We start from the raw sequence: 22,078 nt of genomic DNA, 5'->3' as shown, positions 1-22,078 counted from the left end.
TTCTACCTTTTGAACCCAGCACTGTTTTCAGCCCCAGTCCCAAGAGAAGGACTGAGGTGACCTTGTCTTGGTCTTCTGCAATGATTCGGTTCTCCCTCCCGGGTCCTAAGCCTTACCTTTAGCGCTATGTGTTTGGAAGCTAAGGTTGTTTAGGGCTCTAGACAGCCTTGAGCGATAAACCAATAATTGGACACAACTTAGTATCCATTGCATAAGACCCTTTACATTTAATTCTCAAGGACCCTACCAGGGAGTTCCTTTCACGCAACTCTGTCAATTCATTCATGGTCCAAACGTGATATGTAACATTGAACTTTTTACTTAGAAGAAACGACCCTTATAGTAGATGGCGCTGGTTTTTTAGATGTTTTTAAAAAAGAAAATTAAACAAATGAACTTCAACCCAGTGCTTTTTATTTGTTTTAAGGTCAGGCACTCAGACAGCGTCTCTTCTGTCAGAAGCAAGGCCACTTGGTAGAGTGGTGTGCTAGGCGGGGTATTGTGGATTACTGCAGGCTTTGGTGGGTTAGAGCAGGCAGTGATAGAGTTTTTACTGTAACCTGCTGTCATCGCATCCTTTTCTTCCCAACACAAAGATGAGGCACTTCAACCGATCCATGGGCATCAGAAGTAGGATTTTCTTTTCCTGCATGGAGCTTCTCTTTCGCTCAGCGTTTCTTGCCTTGGTTCTGTCTGACATGTACTTCATGTGTCAAGTTACAGCACCATAGGTATTCTCACTGTAACTGCTGGGAACTAATTTGGTGGGTCCTTTATTAACACCTGACTCTAATGTTCCTGAAATAGTTAATATACAGGTGGCATTAACCCCTGAGTTGGGCTGCTAAGTCAGATGGGTGACTATCTCTGGGGCCTCACCAGGGTCCTTCCAGAGAAGAATATGAGTTGGAATAGCGGCCATTCCCTGCTCATCTACCCACTGCCTCTGTTTCCCGGAAGAAAGTGCCCTGTCCAACTCTGGCATGGAAGGGATCATCACTATGGTATTGGGTGCCAATAGAGTATGAAACAATTGAAGCCTGAGTTACAGGTCTTAGGATACTCTATTCATGGGGCTTTTTAAAGGCCTGTTTTCACCTTTGGCTCTGTCTTGAGTTGGAGTTGACAGGGTGAACGTTCTGGAGTAGCTGAGACCTTGGTATGCTTAGCGGCTGCAGTGTGTGAGATTACAAGCAGTGGTAAAGTGGGAAGCTCTTCTGGACTAACACTTAGATTCTCCACTGTTCTTTGCTTTCAGTCCAAATGAACTACACGGCATGAGGGTGGGATTGAAAGAGCTGTCAAAGAAGGGGATTAGAGGCGGGGGAAAAATAAAAATAAAATGGACGGAGGCTTAACCACCTTGAATGGGTTATCTGGCAGTAATACCTTGGTAAAGCTGACTGTCAAAGTGACGGACGAACATTGTTCAAAGAAACGTCAACTGAAACTACAAAGAAATACCAACAAGGCTTTAAAACCACCAAGCGAAAGCATTGTGTGGGGGCAGGGTCGGGTGAGCGTGTGCCTCTGTGCGAGCGGACCAAAGGAGATATCGTGTGTGTATCTCTTGCTGTCAGAAGCTGTGGACACATGTATCATGGTAGGGATGGGACCTCTTCTGGGAAGTGGAATCTTCCTGGAAATGTGTGCTTTGTCCCAAATCCCAGTTACCAGGTGATATACCTAACCTGTTAGTCCCTTTTGGTGTAACAGTGGCTTATTACCTTGCTGTTAGGAATAACACTGTAATGATGTAATAAGAATATTAATAATGCTGTCTGTTGCTTAACCCATGTGCTGATATATTCATCATACATGTCAGCTCATTTGGGAGGAGAAGGCAGGAAGGAGAAGGAGGCAGCGGCCGCAGCACGTACCACGGAGGACTTATTCGGTTCCACGTCAGAAAGTGACACCTCAACTTTCTACGGCTTTGATGAGGACGATTTGGAAGAGCCTCGCTCCTGTCGAGGACGCCGCAGTGGCCGGGGTTCACCCACAGCAGATAAAAAGGGCAGCTGCTGAGCCCATGGGACAGACTGTCTGGCCAATTAGCCACCCCCTCTGACTCTGGGCACTGTTCTAGTTCTGATATATATTTTTAAATGAAAGACGACTTGGGCTTTTCCCGTTATTCTTGCTTTTTTCTCCTACCTTCCACGGTCCCTTCCCCTCCTGGCATCCTTCTATTTTGGGTACAACAGAAGCACAAACTACTGAAAACAAATCAACAAAAGAGCAGAATAAGAGTCCTCCTGGGAGAGATGGCACTATGGTGGGCTATTTATTTTCCCTAGAAATAGGAAGTTAGGTGGATTTTCTTTCTGCTGGGGGAGGGCATCTTTTTGATGTGAGCAGAGTTGATTTCCCCAGTTTTCAAGAGAAGAGGAACATGAGGTTTGGAAACAAAGAACAAATAATATTAATAATTATTATTTATATATGCTAGCTATTATTACATTCAGAGGAGGGGAGAGAGAGAGAGAGAGAGAGAGAGAGAGAGAGAGAGAGAGAGAGAGAGAGAGAGAGAAGAGAATGGATGAATCAAGGAAATGGAAGTAATATCCTGTTTAGAGGCAAGCCATGGGGTGTGTGTGTGTGGAGAATTTCCTCAATGGGAGTTGGTGGCTCCGCAGAGCAGACCCCTCCATGACCTTTACATCTTTCTCTCTGCTTGTGAGAAAATGGCAGCCATCCCAGAGAAGCCTGGGGCCACTCACATTTGGCCTCCCTCCAGCTCTGGCCCTGAACAGCAGTGGCCGCTTCCCTTGGCTCCTCTCTTCTTTTCCTGGTTGCTGGGTTTCCCTCACCTTCGTCTTGGCAAAGAGGAGCGTCCATCTGAACACAGGAATGGAATGTCAGCAAGTCACGGGCTCGGCCCTGGCAGAGCCACTGAGGTGGCGCTCCTGGAAGGAAGAGCGATACTAAACAAAGTATCTCCCTCCCTTCACCCCTGCGTAAAAACATGTAGCCACCCACTGGAGGATGACGTCTTCCGTATTTCTTCTACTTTTTATAGTGCCCGCCAGGCACTTTGTTTTATCTTTCCAATAGCATTTCCTGAAATAAACCAAAGCGACACTTGGTCCGAGGCCTCAGGGATAAGGAAGACTGTCCACCTCATTGGCAGTCTCTGAGAACAGCTGGGAGGCCCTGCTCAAACAGGTATGTCCTGGCTGAGTTGTTTCTCATGAGTGCAAAACCATCATTGCTTTCTTATTTTTTTACCTCTCTACTTCTTTCCTTTAGTTCCTCCAAGCTTGCTCTTTTGTGTTTCTGGGTTCCCTTTGGTGGTATGGGGTTGGTGAATGGAGAGTCTGGCCTGTGTGTGCATGCTGGGCCTAGGTGCTGGGCTGATACTGGCTTGGGTGTAGGGGAGGGGCTTGGTATAATGAATGGCAAGCTTCTGGCTTCTGGCTTTGGCTTTTGGCTTCAACTGCAAGAGAAAGTGGCTGGGGAAATGCTTGGCTGACTTTTCCCTTGGTTCAATGTGGAAGTGAAGTCTGTTGGCTTGGGTAGGAATAAAGAGGCAGAGAACAGTGTACTGCATGTCTAGGGTGGAACTCTGGGCTCTGGGAACCTTGTTTTGTGGCCAAGGGACCGAGTCTAAATTAAGGATCTCTGGGCCAGCAAGATGGCTTATTGGGCAAGGGTGCTTGCAGCTACACCTGACAACCTGAGTTTGATCTGTGGGATCCACATGGTGGAAAGGAGAAAACTGACTCTTGGAAGCTGTCTTCTGACATCTCCATGTGCACCCTGGCATGTGTGAGCATACAAAGACACATTGGAGTATACATGAGCACATGCACACACACAGAACAAACCAACCAACCTAGCAAACAAACAATAACCAAATTAAAGACCTCTGATTAAGCATGACACTCAACCCGACTGTTTTGAAGATTCTGAATTCCCAGGAAATATGGCCAGGGTGTGGGGCTTCCATGAGCACACATTTCCAGGTCCTTTCGGTTGCCTAGTCAACTGACTGCTTGTGAGTATCAGAGGAGATCTGCTTCAACAGACCAGATTTGGAATATCTCCCTGAACGAGACCACTCCTAAAATAACAAGGAATTCAGCAAAAATAAAGGCATGCAGACAAAACTACTAACGGCCCCTTTGAGTTTTCCTAAGAGCCTGAGATAGAGGGACTTCTCCTCTTCTGTTTCAAATGGACATAAGCTTCTCTGAATGTTCTCAGTTTTGAGAGACCCGAAGTGATACTGCCACCCACATGGGGAATATTCTGCCTAATCTGTATCCTAGGGAATGGACCATAGACCTCCATGTGGTTGTATTCCTGCATGCTCACATGCATTGGTTCCAGTAGGTCTCTGCTCTTGCCGCCACTATCCCCCTCTGGACTTTCTTCTTTAGATTCGGATACTGGATTCATAGCCTCATGACTTTCACTGATGAAATGTGAAATTCCAAGTCAATAAAAAATATATTCAGTCTACACAATCATTTAACTCTTGTCTAGTTGGTCGTGGTCCTGAAATTATCAGGGATAGTAGACTTTGAAGTTGGGATATTTTTTTTTTTATTTATTATGCATGCAGTGTTCTTGCATGCATGTCTACACGCCAGAAGAGGGCACCAGATCTCATTACAGGTGTTGTGAGCCATGTGGTTGCTGGGAATTGAATCAGGACCTCTGGAAGAGCTACCAGTGCTCTTAACCTCTGAGCCATCTCTCCAGCCCGAAGTTGGGATATTTTAAAATGCATTTATTTAAAACAAATTATTAAAAAAAAAGCCACTTGACTTAGGAGTCTAGCCTGTGCATCTGATAAGGAACCCATAGTTTAGAATTGTCTAACAAGGCTAAGCCCCAGGACATCGTCGGAGAGTGATTTTTGCTTGTCCGGTTTACTTCACTAGTTTCTCCTGTCAGGCATGGTAGCTGCTGTCCTCTTCCACTGCTATAGCCAATGTGAGCACAACAGCGCTGCCGCACATTGCTTGAGCATCATCACCTCTCATTCTCCACATAGCACCAGCATCTACGAACAGACGCAGAATTCATATTCCTTAATGAAAACTTTAAGAGGCATTGGAAGGAACCTGGAAGATGATCAGATCCCCATCTTGCACCTTTCAGTTAAGGGAAGGTCAGCCTGGACAGATTAAATGAGCTCAGTTTGAGTGATTGGAAGAGAGTTGCTTTAGAGGGCAGTGTCCTAAAGCAGAGGGACTGTGCTTTAGAGAGAAAGCATGGGAGGTGGCAGCTGGCTGTCCTAGATCCTGGAAAACTTGATGGCGTTAATATTAGGTCCCTATCCCCCTTCTGCAGAGAACAGAGTGAACATGTGCATGCTGGGCATTATTTGAACAGTTCACTTGACTTCCATCATGATACACCAAGAAAAATTCATGTATTACCCCAGCTTACGGGTGAAGAAGCTGAGGCCGAGTAATGAGGTTAAGTGCACCTAGGCCCCACACATAGTGAGGAACCAGGTTTTGACCCCCAGCAGCCTGATTCTAGGGCCCATCTGCTGGCTCTGCCTGTGCTGTCTCTCAAATGGGCCTTAGTTAAGGAACATAGATCATACATTGTACATCTCATTCAGTTCCAGTTGAGGTAAAGAATACCTGCAATGAATGTATCTTTAAAAGTCAACCTTCTGAAAAGCTATTTCAACCACTAAGAATAAGCAATTAGATTTCATTGGAAAGAATTCTAATTCTGATCAAGGTTTGTACAGAATATTGTAGGAAACTCACCCTCTGTAATTTTTAGACAAGACTCTGGATGCCTCATAGGGACAAAAAGCCCTCTTTTTTGTGATCTCAGGTATCACAGGAGTTGTATGAGCTACTAGAAGGTTTTGGTTAAGTATCACTATGAACATTTTGCATCAAAAAGGAAATCACAATCATCTACGAAATGACATGACCAGAATGCTTCAGAAATGTCACCTAAGTTTTTCTCAGTACCAGCCCCAGCATGGGGGAAGGCAAAGGTACAGAACTTTCTGTCACATTCCGACCCTCTGGGGAACTGCTGGTGTAAAGGTAACTGCTGGTGTAACAGGTGGCCATCTGATGTTGGTTCCAACCCCCAACCTAAGGCGTCATTTTCTGTTCTGGAGACAATGAGGAGACCAGAGAGTAAGATCACTCCAGCATGGGGAATGAGGAACATGCATTTAATTTTTTTAAAGGTACTTTCAAGTCAGCAGCCCAACTGATTGCTGGTATTTTAGAGAGAGGGATTTAATAAAAAATAGGATGCTCACATCAGCAGCATCCCGTTAAGTTTTCCTGCCTGCTTAGTCTCTCTATGCACCTAATGGGCTGAAGCTTGATATTGCCTTTATACAGCACTTGAGGGAACTTGAGATCATTACTTGGGGAGAGAAACTAAAGGCTGTTTCGAGGTGCCTACTTCATGGTGGGATAAAATTAATTAATTTTATTCCAATATGCCTCCTGTTACAGCTGATGAATATGATCTCAAACATGTACTTAGAGTTTGAGCAGACTCATGAATTAGGAATTTTTCCACAGGGGATTTTGTTTAGCCTTTGGAAGTGAAGTTGCTTATGTTGTGAGTTTTCTGAGTGAGGCATGTTTGATCTAGTGAGTAGAAACCTGGTGAGCAGACACGAAAGAGTTCCAATTTCTGGACTCCACTCCCTGGGTGCATCTGTTGCTGTGAGCACCGCCTTAGTTTTCTCTGTGTCCAAAATGTGGACATGTCTTTCTTTTTACCATATTCCGTGGCCAACATTATTGATTATAATCCTGAAAACAACCTTGTGGCGTGGCATAGATGTCTTCGATCTCCATTTGTCTTGTGAAGAAATTGAGGTTCGGTCAGCTGAGGTGATTGGTTTAAAATTCCAAGGTCAGTAAGTTCTGGGTGTCTGGGTCTACTCATTTTTTCACATTTAAGTCTCAGTCCATGCTGACTTCCTCACAGGTCTCATTTTTGAAGGTATCTTGACTAGAATTATTAAAGGACTTTATATCTTCTTTGGGTTGAGAAGAGTATTCAATGGAAAACAGACATAAAACAACAAAGCCAAGCCGTTAGACAGCGGAACAGTGCGGAGAAGCCGCCATGTCCCAAGTTCCCACGAACTTTCTGAAAGAACTAAGCCTGGACTTCCTGTGTGGTCAGGATTTGGGTGGTGTGGTGGAGTGGTGAGGTGTCAGGGAGGAAACACTTGGAACTCCATTTTGATCATGTGTCCAAGAGCCTGGAACATTAGAACACTGAATCAGATGACAGTGGCGTGCTCAATAAGAATGATTTCTGACCATGTATTCAAAATAACAATCAAGGAAAAGCCATTCTCCTTGATTGATTTCCAGAATGACTAAACTGAGAGAAGATCCTCTTTATAGGAGATCTATTAGCTGGGGCTTGGGGGACAGAGGACCAAAGAACCCACCCCAAACCAAACCCACCCAAACAACCAAACCAAGCCAAACCAAACCAAACCTACACAAAACACACTAGACATAATTGTAATCCCAGTACTAGGGTAGTAGTAGGAGGAGCAAAGATAGGCAGATCCTTCAGGCTGGCTGACTATCAAGGCCAGTGTACTAGGTAAGCTGTAGGCTAGTCCCAAATAAAAGCATGGTCACTCCCTTAGGAATGACTCCTGAGACTGTCCTATGACTCCCACAGACATGCAAATGCACATACACACACACACACAACACACACACACACACACACACGTGCCCTCCAACTCCCACATCCACACGGAAGAAGTCATTAGCTAAAAATAAAACAAAACAAAAAACCCTCCAGTAGGTTCAAAACCTCAGTAAGTTAAAAAAAATAATAAATTCAGTGCTCGCTTTCAACCAATGAAGAAAATTAAAAACAACAAACCTCAATAATTTCACACTTAAAATTTCAAAAACTTCCAAGATACCAATTAGAAAAAAATCTCATATACCCTTTACCCAGATTTTCCAAATAACCACAGTATACCAATCACAATCAAAAATTCATTTTGGGGCTGGGTGGTGGCACACACCTTTAATCCCAGCACTTGGGAGGCAGAGCCAGGCAGATCTCTGTGAGTTCGAGGCCAGCCTGGGCTACAGAGTGAGTTCCAGGAAAGGTGCCAAAGCTACACAGAGAAACCCTGTCTCGAATATATACATATATTTGGCACAACACTACAAGCTTCAGACCTAATTCAAATTCTGCCTGTTGTCTTGGTAACGCCATTTTTCTGATCCAGGATCACACATCCAATCCAGTTGGCCTGTCCTTCCAAAGTTCTTTAACCTGGATTAATGAGTTCCAGTGTCTGCCTTGGGTTTTCAATTTCTTGATGCTTTTGTAAGTGTTGGCTAATTGTTTCATAGCTGTCCCCTTTGGGTTCCTGTGATGTTTTCTGAAGATGTAAACAAGTCTGTGCATTCTCAGCAAGGATGTTATAAAAGGAGGGTGCATCCTTCCTAGTGCTTTGTTTTCAAGGAGGCACATGATTGGCTTAGCTCTTGGCTGGGGAGAAAGACATTTGACCTATCAGCTGAGGTTTCCAGCTAGTAAGTTCCTAGATCTTGGCTGATAAAGCCTTTCCTCAGCTCTGCCCTTCTTCTTTTGGAGTCTAGGAACTGAGGAGCATGTAATGTAGCACACATTTGACTACTCAAAATGAAGTTAAGCACAGGACTAGTGGATTTGTTGGCCAATGGAATTACTTGCAATCTAGTTGGGGAGATTAAGAGCAGATATTCACAAATACTCAATATGTAAGGGCTGTCATCCGGGCCGGGGGTGGTGGTGGTATGTGATGTCTTTTGCTGTGGCTCACAGTAGTCAGGGAGATTTTCTGAGAGGGAGCCTTCCAAATGAACATGCTCCAGATGGACTGCTGTTCTTAGCAGGTTTGCTGTCAGAGAGAATGGAGGTAGAGCTGAATCAAAAGCAAAGCTGGAAATCACTTGATTCCATGAAAAATGGCCAAAATAATGTGAAAGAACTTTTAAGTGTTGTGCTATAAGATGCTCTTCTTACCAGTAGTTTTTCCCTTCCAAAGATGTGTTCCTGAGGACAAGGGTGACAACATTCATGCCTGTTGGATAATAGCCAATACCACCACAACATAATTACTTACAAAATTAAGTGAGAACTCAACAATGCTTCTGAGCTAATTAGTGGAAATATTCTAGAATCTTGTTCTATACACATTGACTGCTTAGCTAATATTTCTGACGCAACAGTGGAGAAGCTGTCATTGGAAGCAACACCCATTGGTCAAGACAGAGAGGGAAGATGAGAGTCGAGGGGTAGTGAAGCAGTAAAGAGGGATATGGGAGAGAAAATGAGGATGTGAAAGATGAAGGTGGTGGAGAGCTGTCCACGTGGGGGATGACGGAAAGCTAAGCTTCTTTAGAGGGGTTAAGAGTAGGGGACCAAGAATAGTGAAGCGTTTTCTGTGGCCTGTAGCTGACTCAGCCAGAATAAATGGGAGAAAAATGTACATCAAGATTGTAAACTCAAAAACTAACTAGCTTTTTTCTAGGTGGGTTAAATGGAACAAAAGAAGTGTGTGTGTGTGTGTGTGTGTGTGTGTGTGTGTGTGTGTGTGTTGTTGTTGTTGTTGTTGGATAGATGAAAGGTAGAAACTCAGAGGGCCTGATTACAGTTATAAACTCTGACAGAGTGACAGGAGCCTCTGACCACAGGAGTCAGCATTGTGGGAGGGACAAAAATACTCTTTCAGAGGATACAATCATGACCAATATTCGGCGAGCAGGCAATCTGAGGAAAGTCAAAAGAAAGGTCACCATGGCTTCTATTTCCAGTGAAAGAGCTGGAGTCAGGTGAGAAACAGGAAAGAAGAGAGGAGCTAGTGAGGGGACACCAAATCAGCAGCTCAGAGGTGTGTGGCCGTGGAGTAGAATCATGTAGATGGAGAGGAACAGGAGCAGATGTAGATGGAACGTTTGGTGGACCTGGCAATGTGGAGTTCCTCAGGCTTCCTTGAAAACAAAAGTAGATGGATGGAGTTAGTTTTGGAAATGTGTTTCCTCATGGCCTGGGTACTTGGCCAGGGGATGATGTCTTGGGTTGACCAGAAGGAGCAGCATGGCAGGAAGAGGAGTTTGAGCTTAGAGGAGGTGGAGATGTTTGTTTGGATTTAAACTTTCTGCTTTGGTCTTTGTACAATGAAGTCCCTTATTCCTTCCACACAGAGCTCAGAGCTGCATGGGCTGTCTCTAGTAGGGTTCTATCTCTGTTCTCACGGACATTTCTAAGGGGAAATGCGAGCACACTTGCCTGTCGTTGCCTGCTCCTCACATAGACTGCCTCATGCTAAAGACCAAAAATAACTTTGTGGGTTTCATTTCCGCCAGAAGCAAAACCTATACCTGGTTAGCATCTTTCCCCCCTGTTTAGAAGTACCACCAATATCCAAAGCTGACACCTGGCAACACTAGACCAGTAGAGGACTGGAGTGCATCCTGTGGCTTGGTTTCTCTTTGAATAATTCTGACACCCTTTATCATTTAGTCAGGGTTAGAGGTGAAGAAGTGTGTGTGTGTGTGTGTGTATGAAGTCATGTTCTTTTGGTCATGGGCCAGATGGGACAGTGGCTGGGGTTTTCAGTGGCTGTTTTTATACCTCAGAATGACTCATTTCCACATAGGTGATCGGAAGGTATGATTTCATAAGGGTCTTTTTCGGAATGTTTTAAGTTTGAAAATATTTGGTTTGTTTGGTTTCAGGTAGAGGTCTTTGTTTTTTTCTTGGTGCACACCCGGTTTTATCTTCTGTATTCTGTCTCCTGGGCCATTCCGTGGTTACCCTGCCCTGAAGCCGGTTGATTTCACATTGCTGATGTTTGAGGCACCAGAGAGCCAAGCCTGGTTTTCATTGCCCAAAGCTGTGGCTTCCTTAGCTCCATCATTAATTAGTGGTTTTCTTTCTTTTTTTACTTTTCAATTCATTCCACACACCCCATCCTCATCCTTGATTTTCATCTTTCTTTCTTGGGTAGCTGTCCCATGCTGTTGTTTTTTTATCTCTCATTGCCTTTTCCTCTGCAGTCCACTCTGTGACCCAGGAACTGTGCATCCCTCAAGCAAGCCATTCCTGAAGAAGGTGAAGAGAATCCAGACGATGAGTCTCTCCTCTGCCTCTCCATCTCTCGTCCAGTCCTTCCTGAGCATGAATTTCAGCTAATGCCAGAACCTGCAGGGATTGGATGGAAAAGCTTCCAGCATCTCCCAGCTCAGCTCAGCCAAGTTTCTGAAATGGCTCAAGTTTGTGCAATAAGAAGATTTTATTTTTTTTTCCTTTTAATATTCTTCATTGCCTTTGCTCGAAATGTCTGTGAGAAAATACCCAGCTCAGAGTGGAATTTGCTCGCAATAGAAACAACAACATAAACTGACAAAGACAAAAAAAAAAAGTGAACTATTTTATTTATTTCAATATTTAAAAGAAAAAAAGGTGCTGACATTGCACAGTATTTTTGTTGAAAGTACCTTCTACTCCAAAAGTTTAGAAAAAAGCAATTTTGTGAAGACCTGAAATCAAAAGAGTGCTTACTGTAAAATAAAGGCATCGTATTGACTCTAAGGAAAAATATCCCACATTTTTAATAAGGAAATAAAGATCAACTCTGCTCTCTCAGGCTTTTAAGAAAGCCACGTGTATGTGCTTTAGGTTTTTTCTGTTGTTGTTAATTTCTGCTAGTTGGATGTGGTAAGTGAGGAGTGGTCAGTTTGTCCAGAGTCCACTGGAAAGTATTGTTGATCTTAAGAAATTAGGTATTAGACTTTGACTAAAATAAATTAGCCCCAAGCCAGCAGGTGTCTACTCTCTACCCTCCCTCACCTCAGATGAGCCCCACTGATCTGAATGTGAAGCTACAGCCTGTCCATCTCGTCTCATGAGGCCTGCTCTAGGAAGGGGTTCTACCCGCTGATTGAATGCATTGCTGCAAAGTTTAGCAGATCCAAACCGAAATGATTTTGTTCAGAACAGTTCAATGGAGAGAAACAGAAGAGCCAAAAGTAAGCAGAGGATGAGGTGACATTAGTTCCGTCCCCTGACAACTCCTCAAAGGAGTTGGCCAGGGAAGCCCTACTGAGTGGACTCAAGGGGCCTGAGAGCCTAGAGTGCCTCTGAAGACAAGGGAGTTGGCTGGAGGATAGGAACCTGAAACTCGGTCATTTGTGGGGAGAAGTAGGAAGGAGAGTGTTCTGTGTGTGTCCTTTATGGCTGTTAATGGCCAATGAAATAGAATTCGGCATTGTATGTTTGACCTAGCCCAGGAAGTCAGCTGACTGACTGCGCCACTGGGTTCTACCTCTTGGCTTCCACTTAGCTTGTCTTTTACATGTCCAGAGCAAAGTCATGGATGACACATACGCAATTTAAGGCTGGACATTCTTGTCAGCAAACGTGCTTGAGCCACAGTATTACTGAAATGTCCCAGCCTGAGAACAAATTTCACCTGCCTTTGAAAGGGAAGGATAGGCAGGCAGACTTTCCCTTAGATACCTCAGGTTTCCCACTCAAGAGAAGGGAGATGTCATCAAGAGTGTGTTTCTATCATTTTCTGATAGAAAATGTCCCTTGTCAAAAATGTTAATTATAGTAATGATCTGTTCTCCAGTCCACACTCACAAATTATGATACATGTAGAATTATGACAAAGTTTTGCATAATGTAGGGTTTCTGTGAAGTCTGTGTAAGTTTCTGTCAAATAAAAGACTGTTTCCAATGGTTTTATAACATCTGTAAGATTTGCTTATCAACCTCAACCTGCAGGAGTGAGTCTTACACCGTGGTGTGAGGACTCCTGCAAAGACTCAGCTCTCTTGCATGCCCAAGATTTGTTTTATTTAGAAGCGCATTGTGGGACAAACAGCAGTTGCCACTGGCTTGAAAGTCACCTAGGGGCATCACACATGAGCAATACCTGGTATTGATGCTACCATCTATTCTTGGCTCAGAGCTATTGTCACCCACCACCACCACCACCACCACCACCACCACCACCACCACCACCACCACCACCACCCATTCTCCTTTCCATGGTTAAAACAGACTTACTGAAATTCTGATCATGTGTAAAAGTATAGCCGACCTGTTCAATGTTGCTATCATACCACTGCTAAAAAGTTTTGCACAGATATGAGAGACTGAGCATAAGCTTGGAAAAAAGATGGGAGGTTATCATTTTTTTTAATCGCCTGAAAGGTATTATTGGGGTTGGTTCCCCAAGATGGCAGCTGTGTAGGCTGTAAGTGGATCCCCTGGGGTAGAGGCTTCCTAAAGGTGAAGATGGAGGCTATCTGAAGGGTCATCTAGGTGTTTCCCTCTGAGCGTTGGTCCTGTCCCACTGGGGCCAGGTGGAGTGCAGTGTGACATTGCGGTGCTGTGGTCATTAATTTTACCTTCTTTTAGAATGAAGGTCACGTGCAATTCCATTTTGGACTTCTTAAGTTTTCTAAGTACTTTTTAAAAAGGAGATTGTTCCCCACCACCTCTAATATATTACCCACCTTAACATTCCCATCTCCCTTTTAAAATTTTTTATTTTATTTTTGTACATGTGTGTACATGTATGCATACATGTGTGCATGTGTGTGTGTGTGTGTAGAAGTTGATGTTGATGTATATTTTCCTCTGTCATTTTTACCTTATTTTTTGAGACATGATCACTTACTGAATCCAGACCTTGACAATTGTGAGCTCCAGGGATCCAGGTGTTTCTGTCCCCCTCTCCACCATCACTGGAATTACAGATGTGTTGCTGTCACTCCTGACTTCCATGTATGTGCTGGGTCCTTATGCTTGCATGGCCAAACACTACCCGACTGAGCCATCTTCCTGGCCCCTTGCCCCGACCCCTTTACACTGTGGTAAAACTATACAAAGATAAAGCTCGCTACCTTAGCCACTAAATGTATAGTTTATGCCAAAAGTGCATTCGTGTCATTGAGGAACTAGTTCTACCCCATCTCTAGAACTATTTCATCTCCAACTGAAACATTCCCCTTAAACACCAACTGTCTCCGCGTCCCAGGCCCTGGCAGCCATTATTCTGTTCCGTGATCCCGTAAATCTGACTACTTCACATACTTGGATGAATGGACTCATGCAATATTTGCCCTTTGGCCATTGACTTATTTCATTTTGCATAATATCTTCAAGGATACTCTATGCTAGGGCATGGATGATATTTCCCTCTTTTGGGGGGTTGAACGTATGTATAAAGTACATGATGTTTATCCACTCATCTGTCCATCAACACTTGGAGTATAAAGCAGGTATCACACATTTATTATATACCCCCACTATCTAGAAGATTTGGGACATTAGAACCAAGTCCTAGGTCACCTGAGGGGTTAAATGTCTGTTCTAGAGAGAAGTGGTTGCGACTGAAATCTCCCTTCTAGTTCACATTCTAAAGGGTACCTTGATTCGGAAGGGTAGAGGCATTCTCTTTCTAATGGGTGTCTGTCTTTATGACTAAGGCTTGTGTGTGTGTGTGTGTGTGTGTGTGTGTGTGTGTGTGTGTGTGTGTGTGTGAATGCTTATTGTGATGAGAGGTTGCCATAGAGTTGTAGTATCAGTGTAAATGACTAGGGATGGAACATACTCAGGATATTCAGGTGTCCTCAATGGCAGGTTGTGAAGGCAGTGAGTGTCATTTCAAGCATCTGATGATGAGTTGTTGGCCAAGAATGCAGGTGCTTTGTGTCCATAGATGTTCACTGACAAGAGTGGGGAGGAGGATGTATATGCAAGCCTGAGAAGGAGAAGAGGAAATCACTTTCCTCTTCCACTTGAAACTATATCAGTCACTATGAAGGATTAGCACTTGGGTTGAAGTCCCAGCACATTGCTTACTATAAGGCTTGGAATGGGAGTTGATCGTTCAGATGCCTGCAGAGCCGGTATCTTCAGTAAGCCAAGCAGATGTGGCGTGAGGAGGAATAACAGTGCTGGGGAGGAGGGGAACAGCTCTCAGTGCTCAGCCTCAGGGACAAGGAGAGGGTGTGGTGCTGCAGAGCAGCTCTGTCAGCATGCGCCAGCTGCTGCAAAGCCCAAGGGCGCTGGGTGAAGGAATAGTCAGGATTCCCAGGTTTTCTGAGAGAGAAGCACAGAGGTCAATCTTTGGTATCTTCCTCAATAGCTTCTTCACCTTGTGTCTTGTGACAAGGTCCCTCACTGAACTTGGAGCTCACTGGCTGCCCAGAAAGCCTCAGGGATCCCCCTGTCTCTACAGCTTCAGCACTGAGATTGCAGGTGTACACCTGTCTCCATGTCCAGCTTAGACACACAGCAAGCACTTTACCAACCGAGTCTTTCCTCAGCTGTCTTCTGGCTTTTCAAGAGAAGTAAAACAAACATTTTGGTGAGATCTTTCCATTTAAAAAGTTTGGTGGCAAATGAAAAACAAACACTGACGGTCAACTTGGTGGGGGCTAAAGCACCCGTGACTACACGGGACGTATGTTGAATGTATTGTGATGGTTTGGGACCTAGAGGTCTGGATAAGGTTGAAGCTGAGGTTGGAATGCTCTGTCCAAAATCCTTGAGAACAGCAGATCCTCTCGTTAACTCAGGGATGCAGATAGTGCATCCTGGCTGAGAGTTGTCACGTGATAGGAAAGGCACTTGGTGGTCTCTGAGCAGGGCTATGTCATCCATCATCCAGCATGTCAGGATTCGGGATATGTGTCCAGCAGAAAATACTGCACCACCTGGCCCCTTTCCTCTGCATGTCCACGACAGCTCCTCTCTGTCAAACTCCAGGTAAGGTTGTGCAGTTTATAGAGGTTCTCGTGTTACGTCATTCTTGCTGGCCAACGAGTCACCCATCTTGACACACTCCTTCTTTGATTCCTTCTTTTTTAAGAACTCTGTGTCACATTCTGTGTGACCAGAGCTGAATCTGAGTTTTAGCCCCAAACGAGCAAATTTAAATCCAGAACTTTGAGTAAAATCTCTCTCTCTCTCCCTTTCCCTCCCCCCTCTCTGTATCTATAGATACAGATTCTTTCAGAATCTTTGTTATTTAAATTCTTTATTTCCTAACTCTTTAGATCTTATGTGCATCTCATTATAGAAGATGCTAGTGAGGGAGTTGGATCTACTCTTGAATTTGCAAACACTACTTACTTGGATCATTGATGTCTATTTTGTCTGGGGAAGAGGTGATTTTGAGCAAGACCTTCATTTCCCTGTTTATGATGGACACTCACAAGTTTGTCCTGTAAAGGCCTAGATAATAAATAGCTTAGGCTTTGCTCTGTTGGAGCTGCCCCACAAACTGGGGTTGTACACAAGATGTACATGAATGGGTGTAGCTGTATTTCAAAATAGCCTTTGCAAAAATGGGCTGGTCCATGGGGCGTAGTTTTGATGATCCTTGATTCAGAGAACATTGTACATTTAATTGGGGGTAGTGATGCTAACATTTGGGTCTTCTTTTAAGTGTTAGGACTAAGAGGAAAGTTCAGGTAATCAGGGGAAGGGGTAGAGGGGCATGCCCCCAATAGTAATAAAGACTTTTAAGGCTTTACTACCCAAAGTTATCAGAGGCAAAAGGTCCCATTATAAGTTCTTCTAAAGCTCTCAGTGATGAGTCTAAACCACAACAGAGCAGTGTTTACCAAAGTGTCTAGGAATAGAATAACCAAATCCTGCCTGACAATGAGTCCCTGAGGACATGGTGACGATACCTTTCATCCTTAGCAGCTGATGTTTTTAAGAATGAAAAATGGCGAGCAGCTCCCGCATCAATGTGAGTGTAGATACTTGAGTTTTGTCTGTAGGAGATAAATGATAAAGGACATTCAGTGGGAAAGGTATAGAGCTGCTGGAGGTAAAGAGATGGCCTCTTGCTGGTGTGGTTTGATGACTACTTGGTTACAGTTACATCTGAAATGTTGAGATTCCTAAGATGTATTTCTTCCCAAGATCTCAGATTCCTGTGGTTTTATTCAGGATCATAACGCATCCCACAACATTTTATTTTGTCTCCCAAGGCAATTCATAAGAAAAGATCTCCCCATATTTGTTAGTGGAGAAGCTTATTAAGCTGAGACTTACTACTGAATGGAAATTGTCTTACTAGTTGAACATAGGATGCTCCTGAAGAAGAAGACTGTGAGGCCAGGGATGCTGCGAGGCAGCTGTCAGGCCAAAGATTATTGAAGAGATTTTTTTAAGGGGGGATATGGCTAGAAGCTGCTCAATTAAATGTCTTAAGAGGACCAGATAGCCTTTCAGATCCCAGGGAACATTTTAGTGAGGTTTATTGCTAGGTTTCCTGAAAGGGAGAAGTGGTTGGAACTGGTGTGTTTTCATGTCTGCCCTTGTTTCCAGCTTCACTCTGTGCCCGAATCACTCGGAAGTCAGTTTTCGGGGTACGCTCTGAGGGAGGAGGTCATTTAAAGTCAGTAAATTGCGTGGTTTCTATTTTGCACAGACATGGTGTGAGGAGCCGATGTCTCCTGGTTACAGTGTACTCTTCCCTACACTAGAATAGGAAATACTTTCTGAGAGTGATTGACAGTGGCTGTCTGTGGCTTAGCACTGACCCAGTCTATTCAATTATGTTAACCATGTTGCTGTTACTATTATTTTATCTCACGTTTTAGGGCTGGGGATAAGAGACAGGTCTCACTGTAGAGTCCAGACTGGCTTCAGTGTATCGATCCTCCAGAATCTGCCTTCTATGTGCTGGGATGTTACTTTTCTCTTTTTGTAATGTTGGAGATGAAACTTGAAGTCTCAGGGCAAGTGTACACACCTCACTGGATAGGTGTTACACATCCTCTCTCAAGTACTAGCAGTATAAGAGTGCACCACCATGCCTGGCTTGACTGTATTATTATTATTATTAGCCATCATCTGGCAAGGCTAGTTATACTTGGGATAGATCAAGATGGTTCTAGTAGCCCCCTAGCCAAGGGATACTGTGTTATCTTTGAGTGCATGGTAGCAGGTTATGTTGGCAATAATATATAAGGCTGAGATAGAATTATTAGCTATATTTGTACTGGTATTAGTAGTGATAATACCACATTCAATGAAATGATAAAAGACTAAAAAATCTAAAATTTCAGGAAATATTATTAACAGTATGCCATAAGAATAAATAAGCCCTTTAAGGAAGAGTTTAGCATTGGATGTTGTCTAACTTGGAAATGAGCATTGGTGGTCTCACTATGTGTATCATTGAGTGTATTGTTGAGAGAAAGACACTGACCAAAGCTTGTAGTTTCCTGTGAAGACAGAAGAAGAGCCTCGGGGCACACTGAGAACAAATGGGCAAACTCTTGAACACCAAGAACTAACTTTAGTCTCTGGAAGTTAAGGGGCACTCACCAGGAGCCAAGATCTTTCCCTATGTAGAGTTAGGGGCATGGGAGAGATGAGCTACTGAGATCTAACCCCACAATGCATTGCGACAGCTGGGAGAGCTAACGTTAAATCAGTGTCTAACTCATCACCAGCAAATGGAGAAACACGGGCAAGATTGGTTCCAAGAATGTAGATTACAGTCAAGGAAATTCTACTTCTGAGCATGCTCTGTTTGCACCGTCTATATTGGATGGTGCAAGGCACCAGCTGGAATGTGAATACTGTGGGAAGAGACAATTTCCTGCAGAGAAATGCCAGGGTTGTGAAAAAGAAGAGCAAGTCAGGCCAAGAGGCCACCAGGTGGATGGTGCTGCAGAGAGCCCCATCTTGAATGGGGTACCAGTTCTCAGCTCCTTGGACTTCCCAACCTCCAACATCATCCTTGTGAATGAATCATGTGGTCGTGATAGAACGTCACTTCCATTCAGCTCGGATAGAGTGATCTCACTGACATTCACAGTGGCCTCCTAACTTCTCCCCAACCTGGTCAGGCAGAAAGGCCCCAGTAGAAAACAATGTTTTATAAACAAAACTCTGCTTGGGGATAAAAGTGGTCAGCACTCCCACTAGAGACCTAAGTCGTTTGGAAAAAATCCTGCGTACATTTTTTTCTCTGTTTGTTTCAAAGAAGTGACGGCTGTGTTCTTTGTGTGAAGCGAGCTTTCTGGGAACTGTGACTCTAACAAGGCTGGGTCTGCTGAGAGCTGGTATGAGAGAGCAAGGGAGGAACCACTGTGGTGTTCGTGTTTGTGGTGTCTGCTTGGCTGAGGTATGGATTTGGAGACACAGGCAGTTTGTAATCTTGAACACGTCTTTGGGTAAAATAGACTGCTTTACCTTCATAAATATCAACCTCATGTCCACAATGGAAAAATAAATCAATACGTTCAGACCATTGTTACTTTCTGTAATAATCCTCATGTTATCGGTTATGGTACAAATCAATTAATCAGTAAATGACTGGATGCCTTCTGTGTTGCAATACTGTATGGGGTTCTGAAGGACATTAAGAGAGGCAAAGGGGGGTGCTTTCTGTGTGCTCATGTGAGTGGCTGTGCTTAGGATTTTGATAACTGGTTGCTAGTTAAAGTCATATAATAGCTTGGGGTTTAGGTTACTAATTCCATTCTATAGAGATAGAATCTGAGACTCAAGGGGTGATAGCTGGTGACACCTGAGTTTTCTAATCAAGGTTCTCTCTCTCTCTCTCTCTCTCTCTCTCTCTCTCTCTCTCTCTCTCTCTCTCTTTTAGAATACGTGCTGCTAAAGCAAGCACAGGACCTTTTTTTTTGTCTTTTATGGCTTTAAAATGTTCTCCAGTGTGTCAGACATCTTTTGTTTTTGTGGAGGAGAGACAGGTGGTTAACATATTATTCAAGACAAGACCATGCATAATTAAGCGCCATGTTGCTGCAAACTGCAGATGTTAGGCAGGCTCATCAAGGAGAGCTAACGGGGCTGGCTGATGTGGGGGCAAGACTTCAGAGAGGGATGGATGGAGTTGGTGTGGACAAAGAGAAGGCAGGCCACTGAAAACATCTGCAGGAAGTAGCTAGGCAGAAGCTCAGAGGTCTGAACGGGCATGGGGTGGCTGGGCAGACGCTCAGACGTGTGAATGGGCACAGGGGTTTTGGAGCCAGAGCAGAGAGGGACCTGACTGGGAGAGAAAGCAGGATGTGGGCTTGCTACCAGCGTTGACGTCAAGGGGCGGTTTGATCTACAATAAAAGAGTTAGGAAGAGCTGGAAATAGGGTACCCCCATGAGCTCGTAAGCAGGATATATGTGATGCTTAGCATGGCTGTGTGTGTGCAGCTGAGCCGTGTCAGGAAATTTGGGTGCATCTAGTCAGCCTCTGTCTTCTCATGAAATATGGCAGGTTCCTGATCCTCAGAGACAAAAAAGTGATCATATTCCTTCTAGATAACACAAAACAGAATCTCAGTGTCTCTATCTTCTGTGTGATGTCTAAGCGGTGAAATATGCATCTTTCCGAGTGGTAAATCAGAGGTGGATGATTCCATGGACATTTCCTACCACGGATTGTTCTTTCACCCCATGCTGGTTTGAAATGCACGTGGGAGGAGCGCGGTTTATCCTGAGTGGTCCCTTGGCCATTTGGTCTCAGAGAGCCTATTTCAACTTGAGATCTAAATCTACGATTGTTCTGGTCAAATTGGAACCAAATGTACTTGATCCTTTAGGTTGAAAGGTCACTGAGGGTGAAGAGAAGGAGCCAGGCTGGGATGCTGGCTGTGCCCATTGTTGGGTGCTGAAGCAGCTTGAGGCTTCATTATTTAGATACCCCAGCTGATTTGCCTCTTAGAGGAAATGAGAAGTTGGACTTGTAGCCCCTAAGTCTTCCTTTTCAGATTCATTTCATTTTATTTATGTGTATCTGTGTATGTGCACCTGAGGCCAGAAGAGCCTGTGAGACCCCACGGAGCTGGACTTACAGGTGGTTGTGAGACGCCCCACAGGGGTGCTGGGAACAAACCCAGGAACTTTTGCAAGAGTAGCATGAACTCTTAACTGCCCCAACGATGAGTCTTTCAGTTCGAACACCTCATCCCTTCTCTCCTTACTTCACTCCGCTGATGGCTTTCCCTACTAGACCTTGAAGCTGAAAGAAGTGCAGCCATGTGGGTTGTGAGGGCAAAGAATGTGGGCTGCTTCTCCACAGTGGCCAAAAGGGGCTGTCACTTTCTGCCATGCTGAATCATCACCACTTTACCCTCAATGTGCTCTTCCTAGAAGCCACGTCCCGCTTACCAGCTGAGTAAATAGATGGGCACTTAGGAAGGCTAAGGAACCTGGCCAAAGCCTTGCCCATGTGTTGGGCTGGTCCAGACCCCAAGTGCCTTCTCTGTTGTTTGCATTAGTGCACACACCTTGACATGTTACTTGTCTAGAGTGACAATTGTCTTGGCTTATGTATGGATAAAAAGAGCAGCGTGCCAGACTGAAAGAACATGGCATAAAACTACAGGATAATAACAGCCACCTTCCCCCCCTCCCCAAGGAAAGGAAGAATAGCTGGATACCAGCCTCCAGATTGGACCCTCTTTTGTCTTGCTTTTCTGCCCTTGCAAAGGACCTGAGTTTGGTTCCCAGCACCCATGTGGGGTATCTCACAACCACGTATAACTCCAGCTCCGTGAGAGCTAACAGGCTCATTTTTGTAGCACGTGGACTTAGTATAGACCTCAGTAAACCCTTGATCTCCTCTTTCCTTCATCTGCCTTTAGATTGTGATGTTCATGTTGATGTGTTACAGCCTGCATTCCAGGGACCACTGCTAATTGTGCACTCATCATGGTGGGCAATGTTTTGCGTCTGTTCCATGCACTCAGCTGCATTACCCACTCACTGCCTTGAAATGTCAGTGCACACTGCCAAAACCACATCAGCTCCTGCCTACTTCTGATGGCCGCACTGCGTATATTGCAAGAAGCCTAAGGAGTGACTGCACTCTGCTGAGGTTCAGAGGTTGACTTTAAAGATGAAAGTCTCTGCTTATTGATTGACAGAGGGAACAAGAGCCCTTCCCCTTTCCTCTTGAATTCCAGGAGATGCTGCAGACTGCTGCTTTCCCTGTCCCCTGTCCCTTCTGCTCTATCTGCTGTGATAATCATAGCTTTTTTCCACTGCATGCCTAATTTAGGGGAAGAACAACCCAAGGCTCACCAAACA

At 44.4% G+C, this 22,078-nt stretch overlaps 1 protein-coding gene across 4 annotated transcripts in view; it reads left to right on the top strand.

Annotated features, from left to right (window-relative positions):
• Dpf3 (double PHD fingers 3) overlaps positions 1-22,078 on the top strand; it is a 287,665-nt gene that overhangs the window by 221,883 nt on the left and 43,704 nt on the right. Inside the window, exon 9 of one of the 4 annotated variants that reach the window (XM_028877243.2) lies at positions 11,043-11,439. The exons of 2 other annotated variants lie outside the window; for them this stretch is intronic. In XM_028877243.2, the coding sequence (XP_028733076.1) occupies positions 11,043-11,092 (50 nt within the window). In that variant the 3' untranslated portion in view covers positions 11,093-11,439. Of the gene's footprint in view, positions 1-1,825; positions 2,484-11,042; positions 11,440-22,078 lie in introns of those variants that run through there. One more of the 4 variants, XM_028877225.2, reaches the window with a different exon arrangement.

This window comes from Peromyscus leucopus, chromosome 14, assembly GCF_004664715.2.
Source record: "Peromyscus leucopus breed LL Stock chromosome 14, UCI_PerLeu_2.1, whole genome shotgun sequence".
NCBI classification, from domain to species: domain Eukaryota; kingdom Metazoa; phylum Chordata; class Mammalia; order Rodentia; family Cricetidae; genus Peromyscus; species Peromyscus leucopus.
Note: the sequence above shows the minus strand (reverse complement) of the source record. Positions and strands in the feature narration are given on the sequence as shown.